The sequence below is a fragment of the Haliotis cracherodii genome, unplaced genomic scaffold (genome assembly GCF_022045235.1).
Source record: "Haliotis cracherodii isolate W230 unplaced genomic scaffold, xgHalCrac1.p SCAF_24, whole genome shotgun sequence".
Lineage (NCBI taxonomy): Eukaryota > Metazoa > Mollusca > Gastropoda > Lepetellida > Haliotidae > Haliotis > Haliotis cracherodii.
Window position 1 is genome coordinate 652,030 of NW_027266280.1, and position 27,363 is coordinate 679,392.

The 27,363-nt window shown below is 42.8% G+C and overlaps 3 protein-coding genes across 3 annotated transcripts in view; 2 read left to right on the forward strand and 1 right to left on the reverse strand.

The window, feature by feature from the left end:
* Positions 1 to 2,499, forward strand: part of LOC139472353 (uncharacterized) — a 55,081-nt gene extending 52,582 nt beyond the window's left edge. Inside the window, exon 31 of the mRNA XM_071254816.1 lies at positions 2,203 to 2,499. Coding sequence (XP_071110917.1) covers positions 2,203 to 2,442 — 240 coding nt within the window. The 3' untranslated portion in view covers positions 2,443 to 2,499. The remainder of the gene's footprint in view (positions 1 to 2,202) is intronic.
* Positions 2,500 to 5,446: 2,947 nt separating this feature from the next.
* Positions 5,447 to 7,439, forward strand: LOC139472540 (A-kinase anchor protein 5-like). Its single transcript, XM_071255012.1, has 3 exons — positions 5,447 to 5,454; positions 5,667 to 6,465; positions 7,383 to 7,439. The coding sequence occupies exons 1-3, from the start codon at positions 5,447 to 5,449 to the stop codon at positions 7,437 to 7,439; spliced, it is 864 nt and encodes a 287-aa protein (XP_071111113.1).
* Positions 7,440 to 10,483: 3,044 nt separating this feature from the next.
* On the reverse strand, positions 10,484 to 26,329 carry LOC139472364 (phosphonates-binding periplasmic protein-like). The gene is made up of 6 exons (XM_071254833.1): positions 26,241 to 26,329; positions 18,993 to 19,207; positions 17,219 to 17,366; positions 16,198 to 16,343; positions 15,365 to 15,544; positions 10,484 to 10,979 (listed from the first exon to the last, which is right to left on the reverse strand). Exons 2-6 carry the CDS (start codon positions 19,189 to 19,191, stop codon positions 10,798 to 10,800), a joined length of 855 nt encoding a protein of 284 aa, XP_071110934.1. The 5' UTR covers positions 19,192 to 19,207; positions 26,241 to 26,329; the 3' UTR covers positions 10,484 to 10,797.
* Between the last annotated feature and the right edge of the window lie 1,034 nt (positions 26,330 to 27,363).

Genomic DNA, 27,363 nt, shown 5'->3' on the forward strand with positions numbered 1-27,363 from the left:
TGTCCTTCTGTTTAAATATACACAGGACACAGTATGAGAATCAGTTGTCTCAGTTTAGATATACACAGGACACAGTATGAGAATCAGATGTCCTTCTGTTTAGATATACACAGGACATTGTATGAGAATCAGATGTCCTTCTGTTTAGATATAGACAGGACACAGTATGAGAATCAGATGTCCTTCTGTTTAAATATACACAGGACATCGTATGAGAATCAGTTGTCTCAGTTTAGATATACACAGGACACAGTATGAGAATCAGATGTCCTTCTGTTTAGATATACACAGGACACAGTATGAGAATCAGATGTCCTTCTGTTTAAATATACACAGGACACAGTATGAGAATCAGATGTCCTTCTGTTTAGATATACACAGGACACAGTATGAGAATCAGATGTCCTTCTGTTTAGATATACACAGGACATTGTATGAGAATCAGATGTCCTTCTGTTTAGATATACACAGGACATCGTGTGAGAATCAGATGTCCTTCTGTTTAGATATAGACAGGACACAGTATGAGAATCAGATGTCCTTCTGTTTAGATATACACAGGACACAGTATGAGAATCAGTTTTGTGCATGGAAAGATATAGATATCTCTATTAAAGGTGGCGTAGTATATTTACCGGAAATCCATGTCAGCAGTTGATATCTCCGAGACTGCTGGTGCATGCAGCTAGGCTGGCCATTGTTGTTTGGCCAACTCAGTAGTAGGTCATGTTTGTGGATTAGTGAAAATAATAATTAGTGATCTCAGATCAGTGACCAAAGTTCTGTTGTACAAAGTGATCGGAGTGCTAAGGTGATCGTAACTCCCATTCCTTAACATAGACTTACGACAGTGGCAGTGCCTAGGTTGATGTGTAACATGCCCCCCTGGTGGAGGGGGGCAGTGCCTAGGTTGATGTGTACCATGCCCCCTGGTGGAGGGGGGCAGTGCCTAGGTTGATGTGTAACATGCCCCCCTGGTGGATGGGGACAGTGCCTAGGTTGATGTGTACCATGCCCCTTGGTGGAGGGGGGCAGTGCCTAGGTTGATGTGTAACATGCCCCCCTGTTGGAGGGGGGCAGTGCCTAGGTTGATGTGTACCATGCCCCCTGGTGGAGGGGGGCAGTGGCAGTGCCTAGGTTGTTGTGTACCATGCCCCTGGTGGAGGGGGACAGTGGCAGTGCCTAGGTTGATGTGTACCATGCCCCCTGGTGGAGGGGGACAGTGGCAGTGCCTAGGTTGATGTGTACAATGCCCCTGGTGGAGGGGGGCAGTGCCTAGGTTGTTGTGTACCATGCCCCCTGGTGGAGGGGGACAGTGGCAGTGCCTAGGTTGTTGTGTACCATGGCCCCTGGTGGAGGGAGACAGTGGCAGTGCCTAGGTTGATGTGTACCATGCCCCTGGTGGAGGGGGGCAGTGCCTAGGTTGATGTGTACCATGCCCCCTGGTGGAGGGAGACAGTGGCAGTGCCTAGGTTGATGTGTACCATGCCCCTGGTGGAGGGGGGCAGTGCCTAGGTTGATGTGTACCATGCCCCCCTGGTGGAGGGGGACAGTGGCAGTGCCTAGGTTGATGTGTACCATGCCCCCCTGGTGGAGGGGGACAGTGGCAGTGCCTAGGTTGATGTGTACCATGCCCCCTGATGGAGGGGGGCAGTGGCAGTGCCTAGGTTGATGTGTACCATGCCCCCCTGGTGGGGGGGACAGTGGCAGTGCCTAGGTTGATGTGTACAATGCCCCTGGTGGAGGGGGGCAGTGCCTAGGTTGATGTGTACCATGCCCCCCTGGTGGAGGGGGACAGTGGCAGTGCCTAGGTTGATGTGTACCATGCCCCCCTGGTGGAGGGGGACAGTGGCAGTGCCTAGGTTGATGTGTACCATGGCCCCTGGTGGAGGGGGACAGTGGCAGTGCCTAGGTTGATGTGTACAATGCCCCCCTGGTGGAGGGGGACAGTGGCAGTGCCTAGGTTGATGTGTACCATGCCCCCCTGGTGGAGGGGGACAGTGGCAGTGCCTAGGTTGATGTGTACCATGCCCCCCTGGTGGAGGGGATACAAGGGGAGAGAAACACTTTCGGTTCTGTGTGAAAGGATCGAAGTTGGGACATTTTGCTCTGTTGTATCGGCACAATTATACAAATATATTGAATGTTGGCAGTTTTACTGTATAACACTAACACATCTTCTATCTCTGGTTCTGTCTGCAGACCGTCACTCGGCTGGAGGAGGTGAAGCAGATGATGAAGGCTGTACAGGACATCCTCGCAGGCGATGTCCACAACATCAGCCCTGAAGCTCAAGCTGCCATCACTGCCATAGAGACTGCCATGGAGGACCGACCCACAAGTGTAGCTTCTTATCGCCTTGACGACCCCGATCAGTACAAGCGACGGCCACGTGCAAGGAAGGCCATCTTGGATGACGACATGTTGTACAGGCCGAGATAGCTGATAGAGGACAGACATCTTGGATGGTGACATGTTGTACAGACCGAGATAGCTGATAGAGGATAGGCATCTTGGATGGTGACATGTTGTACAGACCGAGATAGCTGATAGAGGACAGACATCTTGGATGGTAACATGTTGTACAGTCCGAGATAGCTGATAGAAGACAGACATCTTGGATGGCGACATGTTGTACAGACCGAGATAGCTGATAGAGGACAGACATCTTGGATGGTACCATGTTGTACAGACCGAGATAGCTGATAGAGGACAGACATCTTGGATGGCGACATGATGTAGAGACCGTCATGGCTGATAGAGGACAGACATCTTGGATGGTGACATGTTGTACAGGCCGAGATAGCTGATAGAGGACAGACATCTTGGATGGCGACATGTTGTACAGGCCGAGATAGCTGATGTAAGGACAGACATCTTGGATGGCGACATGTTGTACGGGCCGAGATAGCTGATGTAAGGACAGACATCTTGTAGAGGCCGAGATAGCTGATTGAGGACAGACATCTTGGATGGCGACATGTTGTACAGGCCGAGATAGCTGATAGAGGACAGACATCTGGGATGGTGACATGTTGTACAGGCCGAGATAGCTGATGTAAGGACAGACATCTTGGATGGTGACATGTTGTACAGGCCGAGATAGCTGATGTAAGGACAGACATCTTGGATGGTGACATGTTGTACAGCCCGAGATAGCTGGTGTAAGGACAGACATCTTGGATGGCGACATGTTGTACAGGCTGAGATAGCTGATGTAAGGACAGACATCTTGGATGGCGACATGTTGTACAGGCTGAGATAGCTGATGTAAGGACAAACATCTTGGATGGCGACATGTTGTACAGACCGAGATAGCTGATGTAAGGACAGACATCTTGGATGGCGACATGTTGTACAGGCTGAGATAGCTGATGTAAGGACAGACATCTTGGATGGCGACATGTTGTACAGACCGAGATAGCTGATGTAAGGACAGACATCTTGGATGGCGACATGTTGTACAGGCTGAGATAGCTGATGTAAGGACAGACATCTTGGATGGCATATTATATACATGTTGTATATGTTACCCATGTTGCTGGAAAAGGCGACTTTGCTTGTCGTAAGAGGCGACTAAAGGGATCAGGTGGTCAGGCTCGCTGAATTGGTTGATGCATGTCATGTTATTCCAATTGCACAGATCGATGTTCATGATGTCAATCACTGGATTGTCTGGTCCAAACTCGATTATTTACAGACTGCAGCATATAGCTGGATTATTGCTGAGTGTGGCGTCAAACAACAAACACACAAAATGTACAGCGTTGTATTGTAGATATTGTTCATGCTGCTGTTGTCCTCATGTTCCACCCAGTGTAGATGTTGAGAAATACTACTGATGTATAGGGCTGGGACGATACACCAACTGTGCGATCAGATGCGTATCACGATACCTTGCTCACGATCCGATGCGGATCACAATATTTGCATGTTCTGTTATCTGTGGTGCGTAAGCCATCTTTTTCCTAGACAGGATGGCCAAATACCTGGCACACTAACAATTTATAGTTGGCAGTGTCAAGTATCGCGCAATGGATGTAAAATAAATATTAAGTTTTCACTTCTCATTTTCACTTCTCATTTTCACAAGTAATACGTGCTTGGTGTAACATTTATTGAAGAATACATTTGTGGTATTAATCAATACTTTCTAAGTGTGCGATTGTGATCGATACTTGTATCGAGAAGTAAAAAGTCGTGATCCACCGATGTAGCGTGTTTCTGTCATGTGCTGGGTTTGATCATTTGATAGAGAACTGACAAGCTGCTAAACGTGAAAACATCCTATGTGCGGTGAGCGATGTTGTGATGATTGACGAGTGATTGATCAATTCGCCGTCTTCCACTGAGGGGGAACATGAGGAGACTTGGGTCACTTCTAAATTTTATTGGTTTTACAAATTTGAACAACAAGGATCTAGTCACAATCATTTATTAAATAATGCTAAGTGAAAGAAACTATTGACAGCTATGTTGACCTACACAAATATATTTTTATTTACACCTACCAAAGCTAATTGGTTCTTTAGATATCCCTGAACCATAAATTAAAACAAACTGTCCCCATACTTGCAAATAAACCCATGATTCTCCCAGTTTGACTTCTGTATTGATTGCAGTACAAACCACACATACAGAGACGGCAGTCCAGATGTCTAAGCCCATCCTCTGCTGTCCAGGGTACAAACCACACATACAGAACATGGCAGTCAAGATGTCTAGGTCCATCCTCTGCTGTCCAGGGTACAAACCACACTTACAGAACATGGCAGTCAAGATGTCTAGGTCCATCCTCTGTTGTCCAGGGTACAAACCACACTTACAGAACATGGCAGTCAAGATGTCTAGGTCCATCCTCTGTTGTCCAGGGTACAAACCACACTTACAGAACATGGCAGTCAAGATGTCTAGGTCCATCCTCTGCTGTCCAGGGTACAAACCACACTTACAGAACACATCAGTACAGATGTCTAGGTCCATCCTCTGTTGTCCAGGGTACAAACCACACATACAGAACATGGCAGTCAAGATGTCTAGGTCCATCCTCTGCTGTCCAGGGTACAAACCACACTTACAGAACATGGCAGTACAGATGTCTAGGTCCATCCTCTGTTGTCCAGGGTACAAACCACACATACAGAACATGGCAGTCCAGATGTCTAAGTCCATCCTCTGTTGTCCAGGGTACAAACCACACTTACAGAACACGGCAGTCAAGATGTCTAGGTCCATCCTCTGCTGTCCAGGGTACAAACCACACTTAAAGAACACTTCAGTTTTCAGCCCGATTCAACTGGCTCTATGCTAAAATTAGCTGTCCAGTCTAACTGCTCTCAAAGCAGGAGCAATCCTGTGCTCAGCAGGAGATATAGATTCAGATGGTGAGGTCACTTTCAATACAAAGCTGTGCTTGCAAATGGGTCCAGGATATTATGATAAAACAATGGCGATGTAATCCGTGTATCATCGCGGGTGGTCTGGAGGATTAAAAAAACAACAAAATATGGGATTAAAAACGTTTATTAGTATAACACATTGTGATACAAAATAAGTAGTAACAGAAATCAGGTTCAGTTGTCAGGTTCACTGGGTTTGAGTTACATGGTTTGATTAAATATGAACACACAGAAAGCTTGTTAACTCATTGCACAGAGTCATGTCAGGTCTCCCTCCTGTCTCCTGTCTCCTGCTGGTGTGAGACAGTCAGACCCTGCTGGTGTGAGTCAGTCAGACCCTGCTGGTGTGAGTCAGTCAGACCCTGCTTGTGTGAGTCAGTCAGACCCTGCTTGTGTGAGTCAGTCAGACCCTGCTGGTGTGAGTCAGTCAGACCCTGCTGGTGTGAGTCAGTCAGACCCTGCTGGTGTGAGTCAGTCAGACACTGCTGGTGTGAGTCAGTCAGACCCTGCTGGTGTGAGTCAGTCAGACCCTGCTGGTGTGAGACAGTCAGACACTGCTGGTGTGAGTCAGTCAGACCCTGCTGGTGTGAGTCAGTCAGACCCTGCTGGTGTGAGTCAGTCAGACCCTGCTGGTGTGAGTCAGTCAGACCCTGCTGGTGTGAGACAGTCAGACACTGCTGGTGTGAGTCAGTCAGACCCTGCTGGTGTGAGTCAGTCAGACCCTGCTGGTGTGAGTCAGTCAGACACTGCTGGTGTGAGACAGTCAGACACTGCTGGTGTGAGTCAGTCAGACCCTGCTGGTGTGAGTCAGTCAGACCCTGCTGGTGTGAGTCAGTCAGACCCTGCTGGTGTGAGACAGTCAGACACTGCTGGTGTGAGTCAGTCAGACCCTGCTGGTGTGAGTCAGTCAGACCCTGCTGGTGTGAGTCAGTCAGACACTGCTGGTGTGAGTCAGTCAGACCCTGCTGGTGTGAGTCAGTCAGACCCTGCTGGTGTGAGTCAGTCAGACCCTGCTTGTGTGAGTCAGTCAGACCCTGCTGGTGTGAGTCAGTCAGACACTGCTTGTGTGAGTCAGTCAGACACTGCTTGTGTGAGTCAATCAGACACTGCTTGTGTGAGTCAGTCAGACACTGCTTGTGTGAGTCAGTCAGACACTGCTTGTGTGAGTCAATCAGACACTGCTTGTGTGAGTCAATCAGACACTGCTTGTGTGAGTCAGTCAGACACTGCTTGTGTGTGTCAGTCAGACCCTGCTGGTGTGAGTCAGTCAGACACTGCTTGTGTGAGTCAGTCACTATTGCAATGAAATAAAGTTTAGATTTACCGAAGCAGACACGTCAATGTCAACAATGTCAATTGTGGAAGATGGAAAGCAACTGTTTTTGTTATATCTCAAATGTCCACAAAGTAATAAATGCATAAATGTGTGTCATGACTTTCCTGCATATTTGCTTAAAGTTCCCTTTCTGATATTTATACATATCTGATCGATATTTAGTTATAGATCATAGAGATTGATAATCGCCATCAATTGCCAGCCCTACTATTCCAGCTGCAATATCCTAGTGCTGTTCACATCAAATCATGGGCACTAAAATTCTGGTGCAAAAGTTCAAGTTAACAAGATTCCAATGTATGGACAGATCGCACAATAACAAAATTCAAAAATAATTCTAAATAAAACAAAAGCCAAGACAAATGCTACAAAAATCAATGATACAAAAGACAAATTCTGTTAATCTAAGTATCATAACAAATAGTATATTGCATTCTCCATAAAAGAATAACATAAAAACTCACTGCCTGGTGCACCATACGTGCACAATATGTGCAACCTACGTGCACCATACTCGCACCATACGTGCACCATACGTGCAACATACATGCAACATGTGAGGTGCATCTGATTAGGAGACAATATACATCTTAATACAGAACCAGGTTACCATGGTTACAGAAGCAATATTTGATATGTCTCCCCAGACTGCAGCAGGATCCGGTGTCTACTGTGAAACAACAAACATACAGCTCAACTGTTGACAGGGATACTTATCAAAGATCTAGCGCACGGCTCGGAAACTCAACTTTTCTAAATCGGTACTTTGTTATAATTAAAAAGAATTATATTTGTCATTCCATGACAATATAGTACTATTCTAATGACGAATATCGCAAACTAAAGTTAGAGAATACCCTTTCAGAATTCATTTGTACTCGTGTGGTAACCCCTGAACAGCTGACAGAAACACGAGGACTGACACAATGTTGAGTGAGTTCACAATATGACGGCTGTGCAACACTGATGTACTGAAGGGGGAACCGGAGACAACAGTAGTTGAGAGGAAGCCACTATCCACACTCAGTCAGCTACGTTTGACTTCCCTGCCAGTCTTCTCACCAGCACCATGTACTGTATGAGGTACACTTACTGGAGACACTGTCACCAAACAATCACCAAGTTGTTATCAAGCATTTACTTTTACCAAGGACATCGTGACTGTAGATTCCATTTTATTATCAATGAGTGAGTTGGGTTCAATGCCGCTTTTAACAGTATTCCAGTTATATCACGGCGTGTCAGCTTAATGTGGGAGGAAAGCCCGATGTGATGCAGGTATCAGACGTTTACCATTTCGGTCTTCACGGAAAGCATGGGTTGCCGAAGACCTATTCTAACCCGGATCTACACGGGCAGCTACATACGAATAAAAGAGTAAGTATCATCACCGAGACTTATGCATCATGTATTCCATCTTCATCAAGCACAGCCAATAGTACGACTTCAAAATATTTCAAGGATATAAAAATATTTTCCACATGAAACATCTCTGCACTGTGTTGGAATGTGGGCATGAAGTACCTGAGTTCACGAGGTCGTTGTTGACACGGATCAACACAAAAATACATCAGACACATATCTCTGTGTCGCCTGTTCATGGCCGTTCTGTTATACCTCAGGTAGAAACAGGTACAAATGTTCGTAACCATGGAAACAAAACATATTTAAAACTTATGACATGTGTAAATTAGGGCTGGGACGAGTCCAAATTTACTACCCGACCCCTATTATCCGACCCTACTCGGGTACCCACTGCAAGTCTCAAGAGTTGGGAACAAAATGTCTGATTGGTAGATGTTTTACCGCAGCCCTGGGTAAAACTACTTAGATACATGTATCAAATAATGAGATCATGCGTTCACTGAAGTTGACTGAAGCTTTATCTTTACTCAAACATTTACAAGTCAACAGGAAGGTGTCCATGGTCAGAAAGAAATGCCAACATTAGCAACTTGTAGTGTGACCACTGGGCTATATAGTGAGATGTTGTCATTAAACAATATATCACGTGACTAACCATGGGTCCGGGTAGTCCTGTGGGTACCCGGGTCCTACTCAGGACCCACCCGACCCGAGTACCCGAGTTACCCGTCCCAGCCCTAGTGTAAATACTGTTTACCTATTTGGTGGCATAACGGTAAGCTGGCAAAATAAACACAAAAGGTTTTCTAGCAATGTATTTAGGAAACTAGTACTGTGTCAGCTGTGACGTGAGAAAGGTAAACCTAATTGTTAATATATGTCACCACAGAGGTGTTTCACCGATGCCAGAGCAGCTCGAGAACCAAGACTTTTTTGTGCATGTTTTTAGACACAAACACACAATGCCATTAGAGTGGTCAAATATAACAAATGTTATAGTTGATATAATATTTTGTAAATATAGTACAGATTCAGTACTCTTTTGGGTTGAGCTCCCATGTCCAAATTACACCAGCCAGAGGGGTACACAAAGTATGTGATCTAGACTACCAGTTATTGGACTTTTGTTTTGTGGAAGCCTCTGGCTAAATGGGTTAGATCGCTGACTTTGTGTGCTGGCGATTAGGTGCCTCTCTCTGGCAGTGTGGGTTCGAATCTCGGACGGGACTCGAACCAAAGAATCTGTACTTTACTAAGAAAGCGTGATCCCAAATATAACATTTGTTACGTTTTGAGACAAGTCATGCTCCAAAAATAACAACAGGATAAACAATGAATATTTAATGTTTTTGATTAAGAGATAAATGTATTTTTAGGCCAGTAACACTAACAGTAATTAAACATGTTCATCAAATACTAATAAACATGATAAAAGAGATTAATAAAAGATCTTTCAAAAGTTAAAATATAGTAATCCCAAAAGAGTTCATATATTAATCTTTAAATACAAAATATCCAGCATATGTACATATATTTATTACAACGTTGTAAATATCACCTTGTAGGAACAGAAGCGTCAACATATCAGTATGTATACATGGGCACAAGACGCTAGCAGACTCAGCAAGATGCTCCCCGCCACAGATGTCTATCAAACATCTACACCAACACCCAGAGACAATAGTAATCTCCGAGTTTTCCCACAAACACTTGGGCATATTCAACGTATAATAAACTACGTTTATAACAAACACACTTATATAACGGATATAACAAACTTTCGTCCCATCCATTTGCTGTATATGTGCTGTAAACGTGCTTATACAGAACTACGGTTATAACAAACTAAATTTAGTGGTCCCTTTGAGTTTGTTCTATCCATAAATTACTGTAATTGCCACACATGAGCCACCTCCACAAGGCAATCTTAGCGCTAAACAAAGGTGCTTATATAACACTACTTACACAAAGTATTAATTATTTTTCTTGCCCAAAATATTACAAACCACCAATCAAATCGAAGCGTTCAGTACGATACGACAATCTGAGCGTTCAGTACGATATGACAATCTGAGCGTTCAGTATGATGACATTTTCCTCTGCAATGAAAATACTGATATGCGATACCCTATGTTATAATAAAAACATTTTCCAAAATATCTCAAACTATCTAAGAATATTTCGATCTATCATTCATAAATAAGGAACAATAACACTGAACTAACTTCATGTATCATTCACACTTTTTATATGTTTTGTAACAATTTGTTTTAAGTTTTGCCAAAACATACAATCTATTCTTACCCTGAACTTAAACCTTCCCTCCAGTCCACAAAGACACAATGAGGCACACATGACAGAGGAACATGTCTGCTGTATGCTTTCAGATACGATTGTCACAAGCAACCTGAGCACTCAAAGAATCTTTTAAAGACTATCTTTGTGCAGACACCAAACAAACAACTGATCATTGTTAACTCAATTCTTTAAACAAGACTGTGAGGCTGTGCCAACATGATCAGCTGGACAAGAGACGGTTGCCATGCCCACGTACAGCACCATGATCAGCAGTACAGGAGATGGCTGCCACGTCCACGTACAGCACCATGATCAGCAGTACAGGAGATGGCTGCCATGCCCACGTACAGCACCATGATCAGAAGTACAGGAGATGGCTGCCACGCCCAAGTACAGCACCTAGTAGAAAGCGGGTGATATGCTCATGTTCTTCACCAGGTCCACGATCTCCGTCTCACGGTTGTACAGCGACATGTCAATAGGGCTGTACCCCAGGATGTTCACCGACATAAACTTCTCACTCCATTCTGGAGACTTGCTCATATCCAGGAGAGCATTTGTAATCTTCTCTTTCATTTCAGCTGAAACAGGAATATCACAAGATTGACAGATTTCCCTTAAGTGAAATAATGTCTTGACCTAATTAAACCTAAGAGTGAGTGAGTGAGTTGGGTTTAACACCACTTTTAACAGTATTACAGTAATATCAGGGCGTGGGAGGAAAGTGATGCAGGTCTCAGACGTTTACCACTATGGTGAAACCCACGAGCACTGGTATGGTACTGACAAACCTAGAAACATAATCAGGGCAAACTGCCATTCAAACCCACAATCAGGTTTCTGGTGCAACTCTGCACAGCGAATCCGGTACCTCAGACAACTGGGTAAGCCGTGCCCCTAGTTAAACCTTAGACATGTGCTACTTTCCTCAAGTCAGATCAGCAAGCCAGTTTGTGGACATTTAACAGTAATAACATTTAAAGTCTAATACATAGAGAATCTCTGATCTCTAATATACCAACAATATACAACCAAGCTGACAAAAGGCATGCATGAGTTTTGCCATGAATCTATTTCTACATTTCTATTCATCAATCAAAATCAAACTTGTTCAGTTTGATTGATTGATTGTTAGATTGTTTGTTGTTGAACGTGGCACTCAGCACTATTCCAGCTCTATGATGGCGGTCCGTAAATAATCGAGTCTTGACCAGACAATCGATCAACACAATTGGGATACGATGACATGCATCAACCAAGTCAGCGAGCCTGACCACCCGATCCTGTTAGTCACCTTTTATAACAAGCATAGACGCCTTTTACGGCAAACATGGGCTGCTGAAGACCTGTTCTACCCCGAATCTTCACGGGTCTTTTTTTTCTGTTTGAAAACAGTAACAGCCAGTGTCTTGAGTGTGAGCTGGAAACCAGCTTCAGTGGTTTGGATTAATGAGGTCCATAAATAGTGACAATACAGGCAATAATAGAATCACCCTGGCATCATCTGTTGTCTGTTGGAGGAGGGTTAGGCCCAAGATGCTATTGTTAGATGACAAGCCTAGAACATAATTAGTAAAATGTAAATGTTTTACTCCTCGATGCATTTACTGCTGTTTTCTGACAGAGAGACGAACTGTGTGAAATCCAGCTGCAAAAGAAAATTTGTTCCAGCCAGTAGAGGCAGCATCCTCGCACAGTCGGCACGTGACCCGGAAACTATGACGTCACATCAAAACACATAACTGCTGTAAACAAACATCTGAAACTTCGTGGGGAGGCAGCGTAGTGAAGGGAGGGCACTTAGACGTTGTAAAGCAGGGTAAGTATACAATTGTAAAAAATATTTAGATTTTACTAAATATTTGAACCTATCCTGCATTACTCCTTAATGCATCTTTGTCAGCCAGCACGGCCGGTGGGCCTACATTCAGATGTGCTCCATACAAAACCCTCGTGAAAAGGTCCGATGAACCCACACCGCATACAATGGATGAGAGGAAGGAAACGAGAGTCGATACAAAAAGGAAAGCCCAAACAGGTGACAGAGATAGAATGAGGCGGGTAGCCAAAAACTAGAACTGACCTAAGAGTGAAGTAGAGCCCTCTTGTCTGGGGTGATATACATCGGAGAGGTACAAGGGCCCCGCGCAGGGGGTCTGAGAATCAGTGGCGTCAGTGAGTGGTAAACTGTTTGGCTACAACAAGGGGACCAAAACTGTGAACACCGGTGACATCTTCCAAGCCTACATCACAGAAGTAGTGGTAGTTACTGTGAAGAGCCATGGTAGATGCAACCACGCTGATCTCGTGTGGGTTCTTAGCCTTGGGGGGATCCAATCCAGCGGCTTTATGAGCTTGGAGGATGACCACCCGGAGCCACAGGTAATAGGGTTCCGGCTGACCTCCAACTGACCAGTAGGAAAAGGCGTTTCTTAGATTTGCGGGAAGCTTTAGACCATTGTAGGAAAACCCTCAATGCCCTAACTGGGCATAAGAAAAGCTCTACCTAATAAGATCCTACGCATATACTCTGAGCTTGGCTTTCTGGTCTTCAACTTTCATCATTCTTCGACGTCCGGGATGGCAAGAACAGAGTTAATGGTGACCAGGTAGATGGTAGAGCCTTTCAACTGATGTGAGCTGTGAAAGTAAAGAAGAAACTCAGCCAGGAACCGTGGAACAGAAGGTTGGGCCACACCGGAAGTTCTAGGGGCTGTCTCCGGCGAGGTTTCTCAGGGAGGGACTGATAGTGGAGAGTACCCTGATTCCTCAGACACAACACCACGGTTATGGTTTCCAAGGAGATGGTCAACTGGGCGTGACAGAGAGTGCTCTGCCAATGAGAAACGGCCTGGATGAGTGCTTCTAGCTCAAGGTTGAGGCTGTGCCAAAGGAGTTGATCTTCGGACCACAGCCCTGCAACCGTCTCAGTCTCAAAGTGAGCTCCCCACCCCTGTCTGGATGCGTTGACGAACAGGTGGATGTTTGGCTGTAGCGCAGTCACGGATATGCCACCCAAGACATTTGATTTCATCGTCCACCACTAGAGGAATGGGTGTAGGTGAACCTTTAGGACAGTGGGAATCTCCGGATCCTGAAGCTGAATGAAGGGGGCGAGAAACCGTTGAATAGGACACTAATTAGGCTGGAACCAACTGGTTCAACAATGACTGCATCCACGCCTAATCAACGCAGGAAGGCAGGAGCATGGGATGGGCCGCCGATTGGAGGGTTAAATGCCAGGAGGCGCCAGCGGCATGGCAGAAGCTGAGGAAGAGTATAGAAGAGCAGGCGCCAGAAGAGCCAAGGAAAAGCTGAGAAACGCAGGCGCCTGTGCCGTGAAAGCCAAGTGCGCCAGTAAATGGTGGAGGAGACAGAAAAGCAGGTCCCTTCACATGCGTCACCGGTTGTTGTCAATAAAGGTGATGGCAAGGGAGGTGTAAAAGACTGCAAAAGGGCGTCGGTCTTGTGAGGGAGGGAGTCTCCAAGTTGTAAGCCATGGAATTTATGGAATTTAGGCAAAATCCTAATGATGTGGCAACAACAGGTAGCATGATGTAACTCAAACTAACTTTTGTTTAAAAGTTGAAGTTAGTGAAAAGCAAAGCTTGAAACAGACAAACATGAGGTAAAATCAAATTAATGGATTACAAAGCCAAATAAAAGAATTCAGATCCCAAGACACAAAACTACGTGGCCACGTGGCGAGCTCAAAATGGCGGGAAGGATCAACAATACGCCCGTAAATTACCGTGACTCAATCCATAAAACACACAAATCAGCAACACAATAAATATTACTCAACAAGGGATACAATAGTACATCAGTCCGTGGAGGTGACAAAGCAGTAATGTGCTTTGATGAGACGTGCCGACTGTCCGAGGGTGCTGCCTCTACTTGTTGGAACAACTTTTTTTTAGCAGTTGGATCTCACACAGTTCGTCTTTCTGTCAGAAAACAGCAATAAATGCATTGATGAGAAATACAGAATTAGATACCTGAACTCCTCAAGACCTGAATCTTCAATTTGACAATATCTGGGTCTCCCTTTTTGCATTGAAGTACCTTATTTTATTTTACAACAGTATGATAAGTTATTATTTAAAAGCTCAACTCTGCACAGTGATATAACGTACACAACTCTGCTCAGTGACATAAGGGACACAACTCTGCTCAGTGACATAAGGGACACAACTCTGCAGTGACATAAGGGACACAACTCTGCAGTGACATAAGGGACCCAACTCTGCCCAGTCACATAAGGGACACAACTCTGTACCGTGAAATAAGGGACACAACTCTGCACAGTGAAATACGGGACACAACTCTGTACCGTGAAATAAGGGACACAACTCTGCCCAATGACATAAGGGACACAACTCTGCACAGTGAAATAAGAGACAACTCAGCAGTGACATAACTCTGCACAGTGAAATAAGGGACACAACTCTGCAGTGACATAAGGGACACAACTCTGCAGTGACATAAGGGACCCAACTCTGCCCAGTCACATAAGGGACACAACTCTGTACCGTGAAATAAGGGACACAACTCTGCACAGTGAAATAAGGGACACAACTCTGTACCGTGAAATATGGGACACAACTCTGCCCAATGACATAAGGGACACAACTCTGCACAGTGAAATAAGAGACAACTCAGCAGTGACATAACTCTGCACAGTGAAATAAGGGACACAACTCTGCACAGTGAGATAAGGGACACAACTCTGCAGTGAAATAAGGGACACAACTCTGCAGTGACATAACGAACACAACTCTTCACAGTGATATTAAGCACACAGGCTTTAGTTTCCCACACAAATGAGTGTATGAGTGAGAAAGCGAGCCCACAAAATGATAACATGAAGCTATGTCCTGAAGTTTTGACTGACCACTTGCCATGACTATTCCCGACTATTATTTTCCAGCCAACTCTCTAGCCTGCTCCCAACAACGGCACCTACCTGACAACCTGCTGTTGAACACAACTGGGTAGATCGGCATGGGACCAAGGGAGGTAACTACAGCCAGCTTCTTCCTCTTTTCAGGGAACCTTTCAGCAAACGTCTGCAAAGTGTTGCTGTCTATGGCGGCCCCGTCAACAGTGCTGTTTAATACCATCTCAATAGACTTGAGGTGGCCCCCTGAAACACAGTGATTGAATCGTCAACTTACTAATTCAAAGGCGAGGGCCCTAACGTATGAAAGAGTTACATGCTGATTCCATGAATGAGTAGAATGCTCCTGATAGAATTATGTGCTACCTGGTTGAATGATGTGCCTCATGATTGAATGATGAGCTACCTGATTGAATGATGAGCTACCTGATTGAATGATGTGCTACCTGACTGAATGATGAGCTACCTGATTGAATGATGAGCTACCTGATTGAATGATGAGCTACCTGATTGAATGATGAGCTACCTGATTGAATGATGAGCTACCTGATTGAATGATGAGCTACCTGATTGAATGATGAGCCACCTGATTGAATGATGAGCTACCTGATTGAATGATGAGCCACCTGATTGAATGATGAGCTACCTGATTGAATGATGTGCTATCTGATTGAATGATGTGCTACCTGATTGAATGATGTTCTACCTGATTGAATGATGAGCTACCTGATTGAATTATGTGCCTCCTGATTGAATGATGAGCTACCTGATTGATTGTGATTGAATGATGAGCTACCTGATTGAATGTGATTGAATGATGAGCTACCTGATTGAATGATGTGATTGAATGATGAGCCACCTGATTGAATGATGAGCCACCTGGTTGAATGATGAGCTACCTGATTGAATGACATTCCCAAAGAAGCTTGCGTTGACACCAAGGCGTTTCAGTTCGGCTAGGACGATGATGTTCCCACTGAGGGAGACAGTGTCATTGTATGCCCAGCGACTGCCCTTCAGGTCATGCAAGGTCTTGAACTTGGCTCTGGAAGACAAGATGGCAGATTTTGGATACAGACGTAATAATGATTGAGTGAGTGAGTGAGTTGGGTTTAAGGCCACTTTGAACAGCATTTCCCACATATCAGTTACATCATTATGTCAACTTGGTGTGGGAGGTGGTACTGAAGGGAGTTACTATTTATACGTTAATGTCAGCGGATTTCTTTGAAATTCAATTTCACAGTTACAGTGCTCATGTATAATCCAGCAAATGGCGCCATTGTCCATCCTACCAGTCTTCACAAATGATTCACATTTCAAGCTTTCAGTTCGAAAAATGATTCCAATAATTCAGCTCAAATCAGAAGTCAACATGGACAACAAGAAGCCAAGGTCATTGAAAGAATACAGAATCTCAGATCCTGTTATGAATTCTCCCAGAAAACTTTGCCCGGAACCTGTCAAATATTGCAACCGATATACTGTAAATCTTGAAATAACGTGAGCGTGAATTAAATGTGAAAAATGTGAGAGTTGCGTTTCTTCGCATTAATCAAACTTCGCATTTATGTCTCCAAAATAACCATCAAGAATAAGGCAAACTCAATGCACACTTTGGACACTGTTTATTGTTTTTATGGAAGTGCTCTACTGGGCGCTGATAAGCGGTGCTATTTTTGTGACTGGATTAAGGTAGGGCTGGATGAAGGTAAGGTACGGTGTGTATCATCCCACTGGGATAAGGTTGGGGGAGCCGCATTGATGTGACTGGGGGTCAGCAGTCGTATTAATTTGGAGACATATTGATTTCAAGATTTACAGTATTTGATTTCTCCCTCTGACTGAAACAAGCCCCAGACTAAAGGGATAGTGTCATAGTTGCATTGATCTGGTCATATAACAGCAAGCAATTCCTACACATTATCCACGTGCACCACAACGTCGGAGAAGTAGACGGGTCGGCTGAGGGCGTTGGGGTGTCGGTGGAGGGGCGCTGCCTGGCACAGTTCAACATGCTGGTTCTTGTCGCGAATGAGACGCAGGAAGGCAGTGCTGCACATGAATGCTGGGTAAAATTAGAGAAGATGGTTAGTTCCTGTGTAAGGAGCTTTGAAGATACGAATTGCAATTGTCTAGATACAAGGAAATTATGGGAGGTGGGGGGAAATGACTGAGTGGTTGCTTGTACTAGTCCGGAATAATGCTGATTGTACAGTGCTAGCCCCCTGAGATACCATACCACAGTTTAACATGAATACCCCACTCAGATACAGTATCCCGAGACAACCAGTCCTTGTTTTAGCCCGTTCATGCCGAGCGCCAGGCAGGGGAACAACAAGTACCATCTTTTAACATCTTTTGGTATGACGTAGCCAGGGATTGAACCCATGACCTTCCACTCTGCTGGAAGACACTCTAAGGAAATATTGTAGGACACATTGGAAAATAATGCAACTTAGAAAGTCATGTAGGATATGTAGCAATAATGGAGGGTCTCTTGGAATTTAGAAGGATACGTAGCAATAATGTAGGGTACGTTGGAATTTGGAAGGATAAGTAGCAATTACGTAGGATACATTGGAATTACGAAGGATAAATAGCAACAATGTAGGATATGTTGGAATAATGAAGGATCTGTAGCAATTACGTAGGATATGTTGGAATAATGAAGGATACGTAGCAAGTAAGTAGGATACGTTGGAATTACGAAGGATACATAGAAATTATCTAGAATACTTTGGAATTATGAAGGATACGTAGCAACTATGTAGGATACGTTGGAAAAATGAAGGAAACTTAGCAGTTATGTTGGGTATGTAGCAACTATGTAGGGTATGTTGTAATTTGGAAGGATACCTAGCAATTATGTAGGACACTTTGGAATTATGAAGGATCCATAGCAATTATTTACAATACATTGGAATCACGAAGGATATGTAGCAACTATGTAGGATACGTTGGAATAATGAAGGATACATAGCAGTTAAAAGTATGTTGGATACGCAGCAATTATGTAGGGTATGTTGTAATTTGGAAGGATACATACCAATTATGTAGGATACTTTGGAATTATGAAGGATACATAGCAATTTTTACAATACATTGGAATTACGAAGGATATGTAGCAACTATGTAGGATACGTTGGAATAATGAAGGATACGTAGCAACTATGTAGGATACGTTAGAATTATGAAGTATACGTAGCAATGACGTAGGATACATTGGAATTATGAAGGATACGTAGCAATGACGTAGGATACGTAGGATATCATGCAGGGCATGTAGGAAAATTCTCGGTTTCAGGTTAGAAAGCTCAACCTTTCAAATATTTTTTGGAGATGTTTTTCATGACACTGTATGCTGCAATGCTATCATAAAAACATATGTGATTAAACACAACACTTACTGGGCCCAGTTAATGGAAATCACATTGATTAAAATAACTCAAAATCTGATCTTCAATATTTAAAGCCTTTTCCTTTTATTGGTCCTGTCATCAGTGAGATACATGTCACCTCAACCAAGCCATGACATTAGTAATATAACTATATAAATATGAGTTAGAAAAAAATTATTTCTCAATTGAGAATTTTTAATGACAGTTACTGCATATTTTGGGCTGTATGTCAGCCTCTAGACCGTCGGCAGGTCTAGAAATCCCCCAGGAACACTGTCACAACCAACACAAACCTATATCAACTTGGTTGTCTGTGAAAGGGTCAACCCGAGTGGGAGGAGGACCACTCCATCGTGATTCGTAGATTAGCGAGGCTTCCACGTCCAGCACAGACTCAAGGTACTGCAGCACCATCTCAAACACCTCCAGCGCCACCCCCGGGGACAGATACGTGATGAGGCGGAGTTTCTGCTTCGGGGTGGGGGCGGACATTCTGCTGATACTGTATCTACAACAATTTGGAGAATGATCAAATGTTTATACACCAATGCCATGAGGTGAAATGTGGTTCATCGTAGCAAATGTCCTTGTTTTATCCCAAATATATCAAGCACCAGCCAGGGTAACAACAAGTACCATCTTTTGACATCTTTCGATATGATACAGCCGGATATCGAACCACCTCTCCCAGCAGACCCAATGCCCTGATGATAGTGACATCCACTTCACTCTGATAGATCTACTTGAGCCCAAGGGCCCCAGCTAAACCACCTTAGCGCTAAGACAGTAAGATAGTAACTCCCATACATTAACCTAGTTGTAATGTACAGGTTTGTATAGTTCGGTCAGTGAGAAAGTGTTTGTGAGATTAATCATATTGTACATGTTGTATGCAGTACAGTATACAAGCATGAACGTATATATTTTTGCTACATAAATTAACATATATCACTACTGATCTTACTGACTCTTTAATGTGCAAAAACAAAATGTGAATACGTTCCAAATCACCTGTTTTGGCAATGTGATAGTTCGTGTGACGTCCCCTATATTTGTGAGTCTGTTCCAGGAAATACTTCTTGTTGCATAATGGCTTTAATCTGCCTTGTATGGCTACAATCCGCCTTGTATGGCTACAAATATTGCATCTGGTATATCTAAGTGCATTGTATATTCCTACATAGCCGTGATACAACGTAAAATAACTTCTGAAACTGGTGGAATGCACTGTGTAGTTAGATCGGTTGTCGAAAATCGAGAACATTGTAAGAAGCATTGCCGGTTCCAGACCGAGAGAGGGGGCCGTCCTGTAGCCTAGTGGTTACAGTGTCACGCTGAAGACCCGGGGTCCATTTCCGACATGGGTACAATGTGTTAAGCCCATTTCTGGTGTCCCCATCGTGTTATTGCTGGAATATTGCTAAAAGCGGTGTAAAACCATACTCACTCACGCACACACTCCCTCCAGACCGAGAGATGTGAGTTTCCATCTTACAAATTATATTATTGTCTTATATCCACGACCTAGTGGCCGGATTCATTCCCTTGGGAAAATCCGAGATTATTATATCCATTATTATCATTCTTTATTGTGAACATAGATGGAAGTGTAAGTAACATCTTCCTGCGCTTCCTTGTGCTCACCTCACTGACTGCATATATAGCAGTGTAGAATACAGGAAAAAATAATGATATTCTTTACAATGTACTGGGAGTGATCCACAATTCACTACCAAAGCTGAACTTGCATAAACATTGACCCTGCAAATGCACGCATATCCTGTTAAACACATCTTTACAGTTTTTATTTGAAGAGCAAGACTACTATCAGACCTTACATTTACAAATAACCAGTCATGAACAACGTTAACTACCTCAGTAACACCCCAGTGGATACCCCCGGAGTCTGTGTTTCCATGGTAACCATCCTCTCACACACTCAACTACTCCTAAAGCTGAATATCATTCCCATCTCATTTGACATGGTTAGCTGGTCCTACAGTGATTGTACATTAAACCACTGGACCGACAACACGGCCAAGTCTCAGGGCAGGCAGGTGGCAAGCGTCTACGTGTTGTTGGGTACATGGAGAGCTCTAGCTGTGTATTTGTGAGTGTATAGATAGACCTGGAAACCAACAAGGCATGTGTGTACATTAACAGGCAACATGACTCATGAGGCACTTGAGTTGATTCTTTTATTCCTGCATCAACATCGAACAGATACGAGGTGGGCATGGCCAAATGCAGGGGGCACCAGAAATGGGCTTCACACATTGTACCATGTCGGGAATCGAACCCGGGTCTTCGGCGTGACAATCCAACGCTTTAACCACCACTAGGCTACCCGACTGCCCCAGTCAACATGAAGCATGATTGTTGTGTATTCATCAAATAAAGATCTTGTTTGTTTGTTTGCTGTTGTTTAATGTGACACTGAGCAATATTCCAGCTATATGACGGCAGCCTGTAAACAATAAAGTCTGGACCAGACAATCCAGTGATTGATATTGTGTGCAATGATCAATGTCTTTGGGGTACAATGACAAACTTCCAACCAAGTCACAGTCTGACCACCCGATCCATTTGGTCGCCTTTTTGACCAGCCTAAGTTGCTGGGGACCTATTCTAACACAGATTTGACCAGCCTAGGTTGCTGGGGACCTATTCTAACACAGATTTGACCAGCCTAGGCTGCTGGGGACCTATTCTAACACAGATTTGACCAGCCTAGGTTGCTGGGGACCTATTCTAACACAGATTTGACCAGTCTAGGTTACTGGGGACCTATTCTAACACAGATTTGACCAGTCTAGGCTGCTGGGGACCTATTCTAACACAGATTTGACCAGCCTAAGTTGCTGGGGACCTATTCTAACACAGATTTGACCAGTCTAGGCTGCTGGGGACCTATTCTAACACAGATTTGACCAGTCTAGGCTGCTGGGGACCTATTCTAACACAGATTTGACCAGTCTAGGCTGCTGGGGACCTATTCTAACACAGATTTGACCAGTCTAGGTTGCTGGGGACCTATTCTAACACAGATTTGACCAGCCTAGGCTACTGGGGACCTATTCTAACACAGATTTGACCAGCCTAGGCTACTGGGGACCTATTCTAACACAGATTTGACCAGCCTAGGTTGCTGGGGACCTATTCTAACACAGATTTGACCAGTCTAGGCTGCTGGGGACCTATTCTAACACAGATTTGACCAGTCTAGGTTGCTGGGGACCTATTCTAACACAGATTTGACCAGCCTAGGCTGCTGGGGACCTATTCTAACACAGATTTGACCAGCCTAGGTTGCTGGGGACCTATTCTAACACAGATTTGACCAGCCTAGGTTGCTGGGGACCTATTCTAACACAGATTTGACCAGCCTAGGTTGCTGGGGACCTATTCTAACACAGATTTGACCAGCCTAAGTTGCTGGGGACCTATTCTAACACAGATTTGACCAGTCTAGGTTGCTGGGGACCTATTCTAACACAGATTTGACCAGCCTAGGTTGCTGGGGACGTATTCTAACACAGATTTGACCAGCCTAGGCTGCTGGGGACCTATTCTAACACAGATTTGACCAGCCTAGGTTGCTGGGGACCTATTCTAACACAGATTTGACCAGCCTAAGTTGCTGGGGACCTATTCTAACACAGATTTGACCAGCCTAGGTTGCTGGGGACGTATTCTAACACAGATTTGACCAGCCTAGGCTGCTGGGGACCTATTCTAACACAGATTTGACCAGCCTAGGTTGCTGGGGACCTATTCTAACACAGATTTGACCAGCCTAGGTTGCTGGGGACGTATTCTAACACAGATTTGACCAGCCTAGGTTGCTGGGGACGTATTCTAACACAGATTTGACCAGCCTAGGCTACTGGGGACCTATTCTAACACAGATTTGACCAGCCTAGGTTGCTGGGGACCTATTCTAACACAGAATCCCCCCGACACTTGAGAAAAACTGTGCTGTAATCCAACAATAGTTCAACACAAAACCTGACATGAATTTACTGCTGTGGTCAGACTTCCACTTGTTATTTCATCTGCCTTCAACACCTGTCCTAAAACCAGGTATGTACAAGCAAATTACAATAAGTTCACATTCCGATAGAGAGTTAAACCTGCTACAAGTACGATCATAGAAATGCTTTGTCTTTGAACTCAGTGACATTCCAGCGACATGACAGTGGCTTGAAACCAGTGGCTTACACATAGAACATTTATTAGAAATGCAAATATGAAAACAACAATTTTTTCTAACCGATGACTCATCAGCTGCACTATTGAACACAACTGAAAGAACAATGGAAGGGGAATACTATGTTCAGGATTATACACTTATTGTTCACATTAATTTTTGTTCACAAATTAAACATGATACACTTTTTGTTTACAATAATACACTTTCTTGTTCATGAATTTATTATTGTTCATGAATTTATTATTTTTGACAATGACGGATTAATCATTTTTGACCCACAATTAATAATGATATACTTCAGACAAGTTAAAACAAAACAAAGCCTTTTGCAAATCAAATTGATTTCCCACAATAAATGCACTGGGCAGTCAGACACAACATTGTTATCAATGATCAAGCAAACACTGGAGAATAAACTTTGACAGATCGAAGAGAAAATGTTTTTGTTAAAAGTTATAGGCAATAATATGACCCTTCTACACACTGTTGTTTTCTTTTTCAAATCTGTCCTATACACGAGAAACCGAAGACTGTCATGTAAATGTTCGGTCGTAGAAGGGGGCACTTACAAAGACAAAACGTATACAGTAAACTACCGTTATAACAAACACGCTTATAATGAACTGACTGATATTGTTAGGCGCTCCAAAAGGCACATAAGTAAATGTAATATTTTTGCTACTTTTTGGGGGCCCCATATAAAATTTTTGGTAAATTTCAGATCAAAATTCATCAAATTCATTTGAATAGCATTTGAAAAGAATTAACAGATGCTTCTGTATCTTTATTGTCCATTGATAGCCGTCTGGGTAATATGATGTCATCTCACATGTGAATAAACAGAAGTTGTCCAAGATCGAATTCTTCATTTTGAATTCTTTCAGGTATGTATTCAAATTCAAATCAGAACCCACACCTTTCCCCCAACACATAGAACATATTTACATAGATTTTTGCATATTTGCTTTTGTATATTTTCTATATTTGATTGAAATGTCGTATCAATGAACGTCGCTCTATGAACAGCAACACGCAGTAGCGTTAGTTTCGTGATAAGCTGTAAATTGTGATTATGTCGTGTTTCAAACATTTGATTGTAATAGTTACATTCTTTAGAGAATATTTCTTGTAAATCTGTTAGTTTTTAATCACTACAAATTCTGTAAATACAGAAATTATTTAAAGTGCAAGTTAATGAAAGGGAGACAATTCTGTAAGAACTTTCTAGAATTACACGTAGTCAAAGCGCCACTTCCGCTTATAGTCTAAGGGAGGTAATTCTAATTCGAGGTTGTCGATCGATGTATTGGTTACATTTGCGTGTTGCAAGTAAATAGCCATAACTTTGCTGTAACAGTTAGTAATGGTTTGAATTTCTGTTAATCAGCAATACTGTAATTCGCTTTAGATTTCTTTGCAAAATATATTAATATTTTGTAACTTTTAATGTAAACAAATCTAGTCAGCTGAATTTATAGTGTAGTCAATATATTTGTCAAGGACAATTATTAGTATTGTTTTACAAATATTTCCCAATTAATGTCAAAGCTATTTTCAAGTTTTTTTTATATATTTTCAATTTATTATTTCACACATTATTAGATATCTATACATTTGGCCCAACTTTGTATATTTCATGCCAAAATAGAACAAAAGACGAAATTAATGTTTTATTACTTTATTATCAATAACTTCACATATACAATGCATTTATAAGTATACTGTCAAAGTTTAATGCAATATTGTCATAATAGTAACTTAGTGAATTTCCCAATGTAATCCAAGGGAGATAACTATGGATTCCACAGGCCAGCGCCATGTGACAATTCGTCACATCTTTCACAGTCAATTCAAGATGTTGCGTATGCTGTTCATCCGTTTCATTTTTGACAAGCTTTCACATTGTGATAAACAAATGTCAAAGAATGGTTACGGTTCACTTAGAAAGTATCCTTGCTTTTGCGTAGTTATCGTTTGTTAACATTGGTTGTACGGCTCCAGGTGCTGTTGTCGAAGCCCTACAGAGAGCCAGTGATACGGTCACTTTGATGTATAAATATATATATTGTCATGCAACTCACTGTCGCAGTTGTGGTAGCATATCTATATAATTATGCAAAACAATATGTAAAGCATATACCAAATACTTGCATTAGTCCGTTCTATACTGATTTCTGAAAAAGCGCGTTTGTTTACAAACAAGAGAAAAGTCTGGTCACGTGATATGCAAATTAGCCTGTGGCAGTGGTGTTATGCTAAGTCACCACTGCGACGGAGTGTGAACCTGTATCTGCTTAATGCTAGGTGTAAGTCTAAGTAACATACTGAATTTCAATTTTATTGTTAATTGTTAATTATCCTTTTGATTTGTCATCTCACATGTGACGCCATTACTGTTCTGAATAAACAGAAGTTGTCCGAGCTCAAATTCTTCATTTTGAATTCTTTCAGGTAATAAATACCTATTGAAGGTTACACCGTCCGCGGGATGTAACAAACTTAATTTTTAGTCCCAGCCATTTGTTGTATATATGCTGTACATGTGCTTATAACGAACTAAAATCCGTGGTCCCTTTGAGTTCGTTATAACCGTAGTTTACTGTACATACAATTAGGTCTAGAATTTGGTCAGGGTGATAAGTACAATTGATACGGTAGGCCCTTTATATGATATACTTTGTGTATTTAACTGCTATAATGTAAGCACAGATCGGGCCACAAGGCAATTATACACATTATTTTGCACATAGATTACATAAAATTCTGTAAGATCTAAAATCCCAAGAAAAGTCGTAAACTCATGGAATGAATATACGAGTGGAATCAGTCATTGTTTCAGTTTAATATCAGTTACAGACCGCAGACATAAATAATCAGCCCATGTCAGGCACTCAAACCACCATCGACAGCTTCGTAAACTACGACGTGAACTGACAAGGAAGGAAATGTCCCAACACTTGCAACACGATAAATACTACTGCTGTTAGGGGGTCACCGATGAGGCCTGAACTGGTTTGAGGATTGTTTACGCTCTCTACCTTTTAACGGTTTAGATGAAAAAAACAACAACTGATGACTCACTGTATTTATTACGAACCGTGCTTTCGAGCAAAAAATATTTATCAACACAACCATTTACACACAAAAATATTATAAATTAATACACCTTTACAGCGCCTCTGTCGCACTCGCGAAGCACGATGACCGCACGATGCTCCCACGCATCGAGACATTTTGTACATTGCAAACATGACATAAATATGACGGTGCATAATAAATGAAAATAAATGGAAAACGGGTACAAGTAATTAATGGCATCCTTAATTACCTTTAAGATCGGTTGTGGACGAGTGAACGATTTCGCTTCTCCGACACTGCAGCTGATTTGACAAGGCGAGGTGACTGTCCGCGGGTTTATATGAAAGTCACAGGGGTCATGATGGGTCATCAAAAACGAAAATGGAATTTTACAAAAAGCATCAAGGCTATGATCATCTTTAATTCCGAGCCTGAAATGTTGTTCTGAATGACGCGCGAACACAAACGTATTTAAACTGGACAGTTTCCACCGTAGACTGTCCTCACCACTGTCCAAAACAAAATTTAGTTTGGTGACAATAACCACTTTGTATTCAATATCCACTCTGCATCGCTCGTTAGATAACAAATAAACTAGCAACAATGGGACTGGTAATTTATTAAGGTGTGTGGTGAGTGTTGACTGTATCAAACATTGTGTCGACCCCCACTTCTTACGTAACTTTTTTTCATGACACCAATTGACACACATGTATAACAATTCATGTCCACCCTCGTCCCTAAAATAAATGAGCAAATTTGTTTTTCTGTATTTGATTAAAACCATGTGTCGTTATTGTACAGTCACGAAGCGTTACATGTCAATTCGTGTTCAACGTTAATTATTGTTCAAGGGTTATCCAGCATTATTAAAAGGGAGGGATCCAAAATATCCAATTCCTATCTCAGTCATTTTTTACTGCACACAACATACTACCTCCCCCACCCCCAACCCCCCACCCCTACACCCTCCCCACCCCATGTGGATCCGCCTTTGTTGTTTCCAAGCGTGGGCAGAATCTAGGATATTCGCTGCATACTAAATCAGATCCCGAAAAAATGTTATGACGCTCACTGATGTCTGCAGGTTGATAATTACACGAGTCATGCACCACTATAAGTGAATATCTGGGACAAGCGATCAAACTGCTAAGTCATACTCTGTAGAGTCTGATAACGACCTTTTTTTAGTTTCTTTTCACGTGACTCGCTCGTGTGTAAAGGAAGCTTCACGATATGTTTTTTCCTCCATTTTGCTATGCGCAATTGACAGTCAGTTGACATACTTTAACATTCGCAAATATATAGACAAATACTGTTTACTGGCACAGTAAACAAAGGGTGCACCATTTGTCTACATTCACTATCTCCAG

Coding starts and splice junctions, on each gene's coding strand:
- LOC139472540 (XM_071255012.1), top strand. Junction 6,466..7,382: donor GTCAGTCAGACACTGCTTGT/GTGAGTCAGTCA, acceptor ATGTCTCCCCAG/ACTGCAGCAGGATCCGGTGT.
- LOC139472364 (XM_071254833.1), bottom strand. CDS start 19,191: ATGTCCGCCCCCACCCCGAAGCAGAAACTCCGCCTCATCACGTATCTG. Junction 16,344..17,218: donor GTGGTGCACGTGGATAATGT/GTAGGAATTGCT, acceptor CTTGTCTTCCAG/AGCCAAGTTCAAGACCTTGC. Junction 15,545..16,197: donor TGGGAATGTCATTCAATCAG/GTAGCTCATCAT, acceptor ACTGTGTTTCAG/GGGGCCACCTCAAGTCTATT.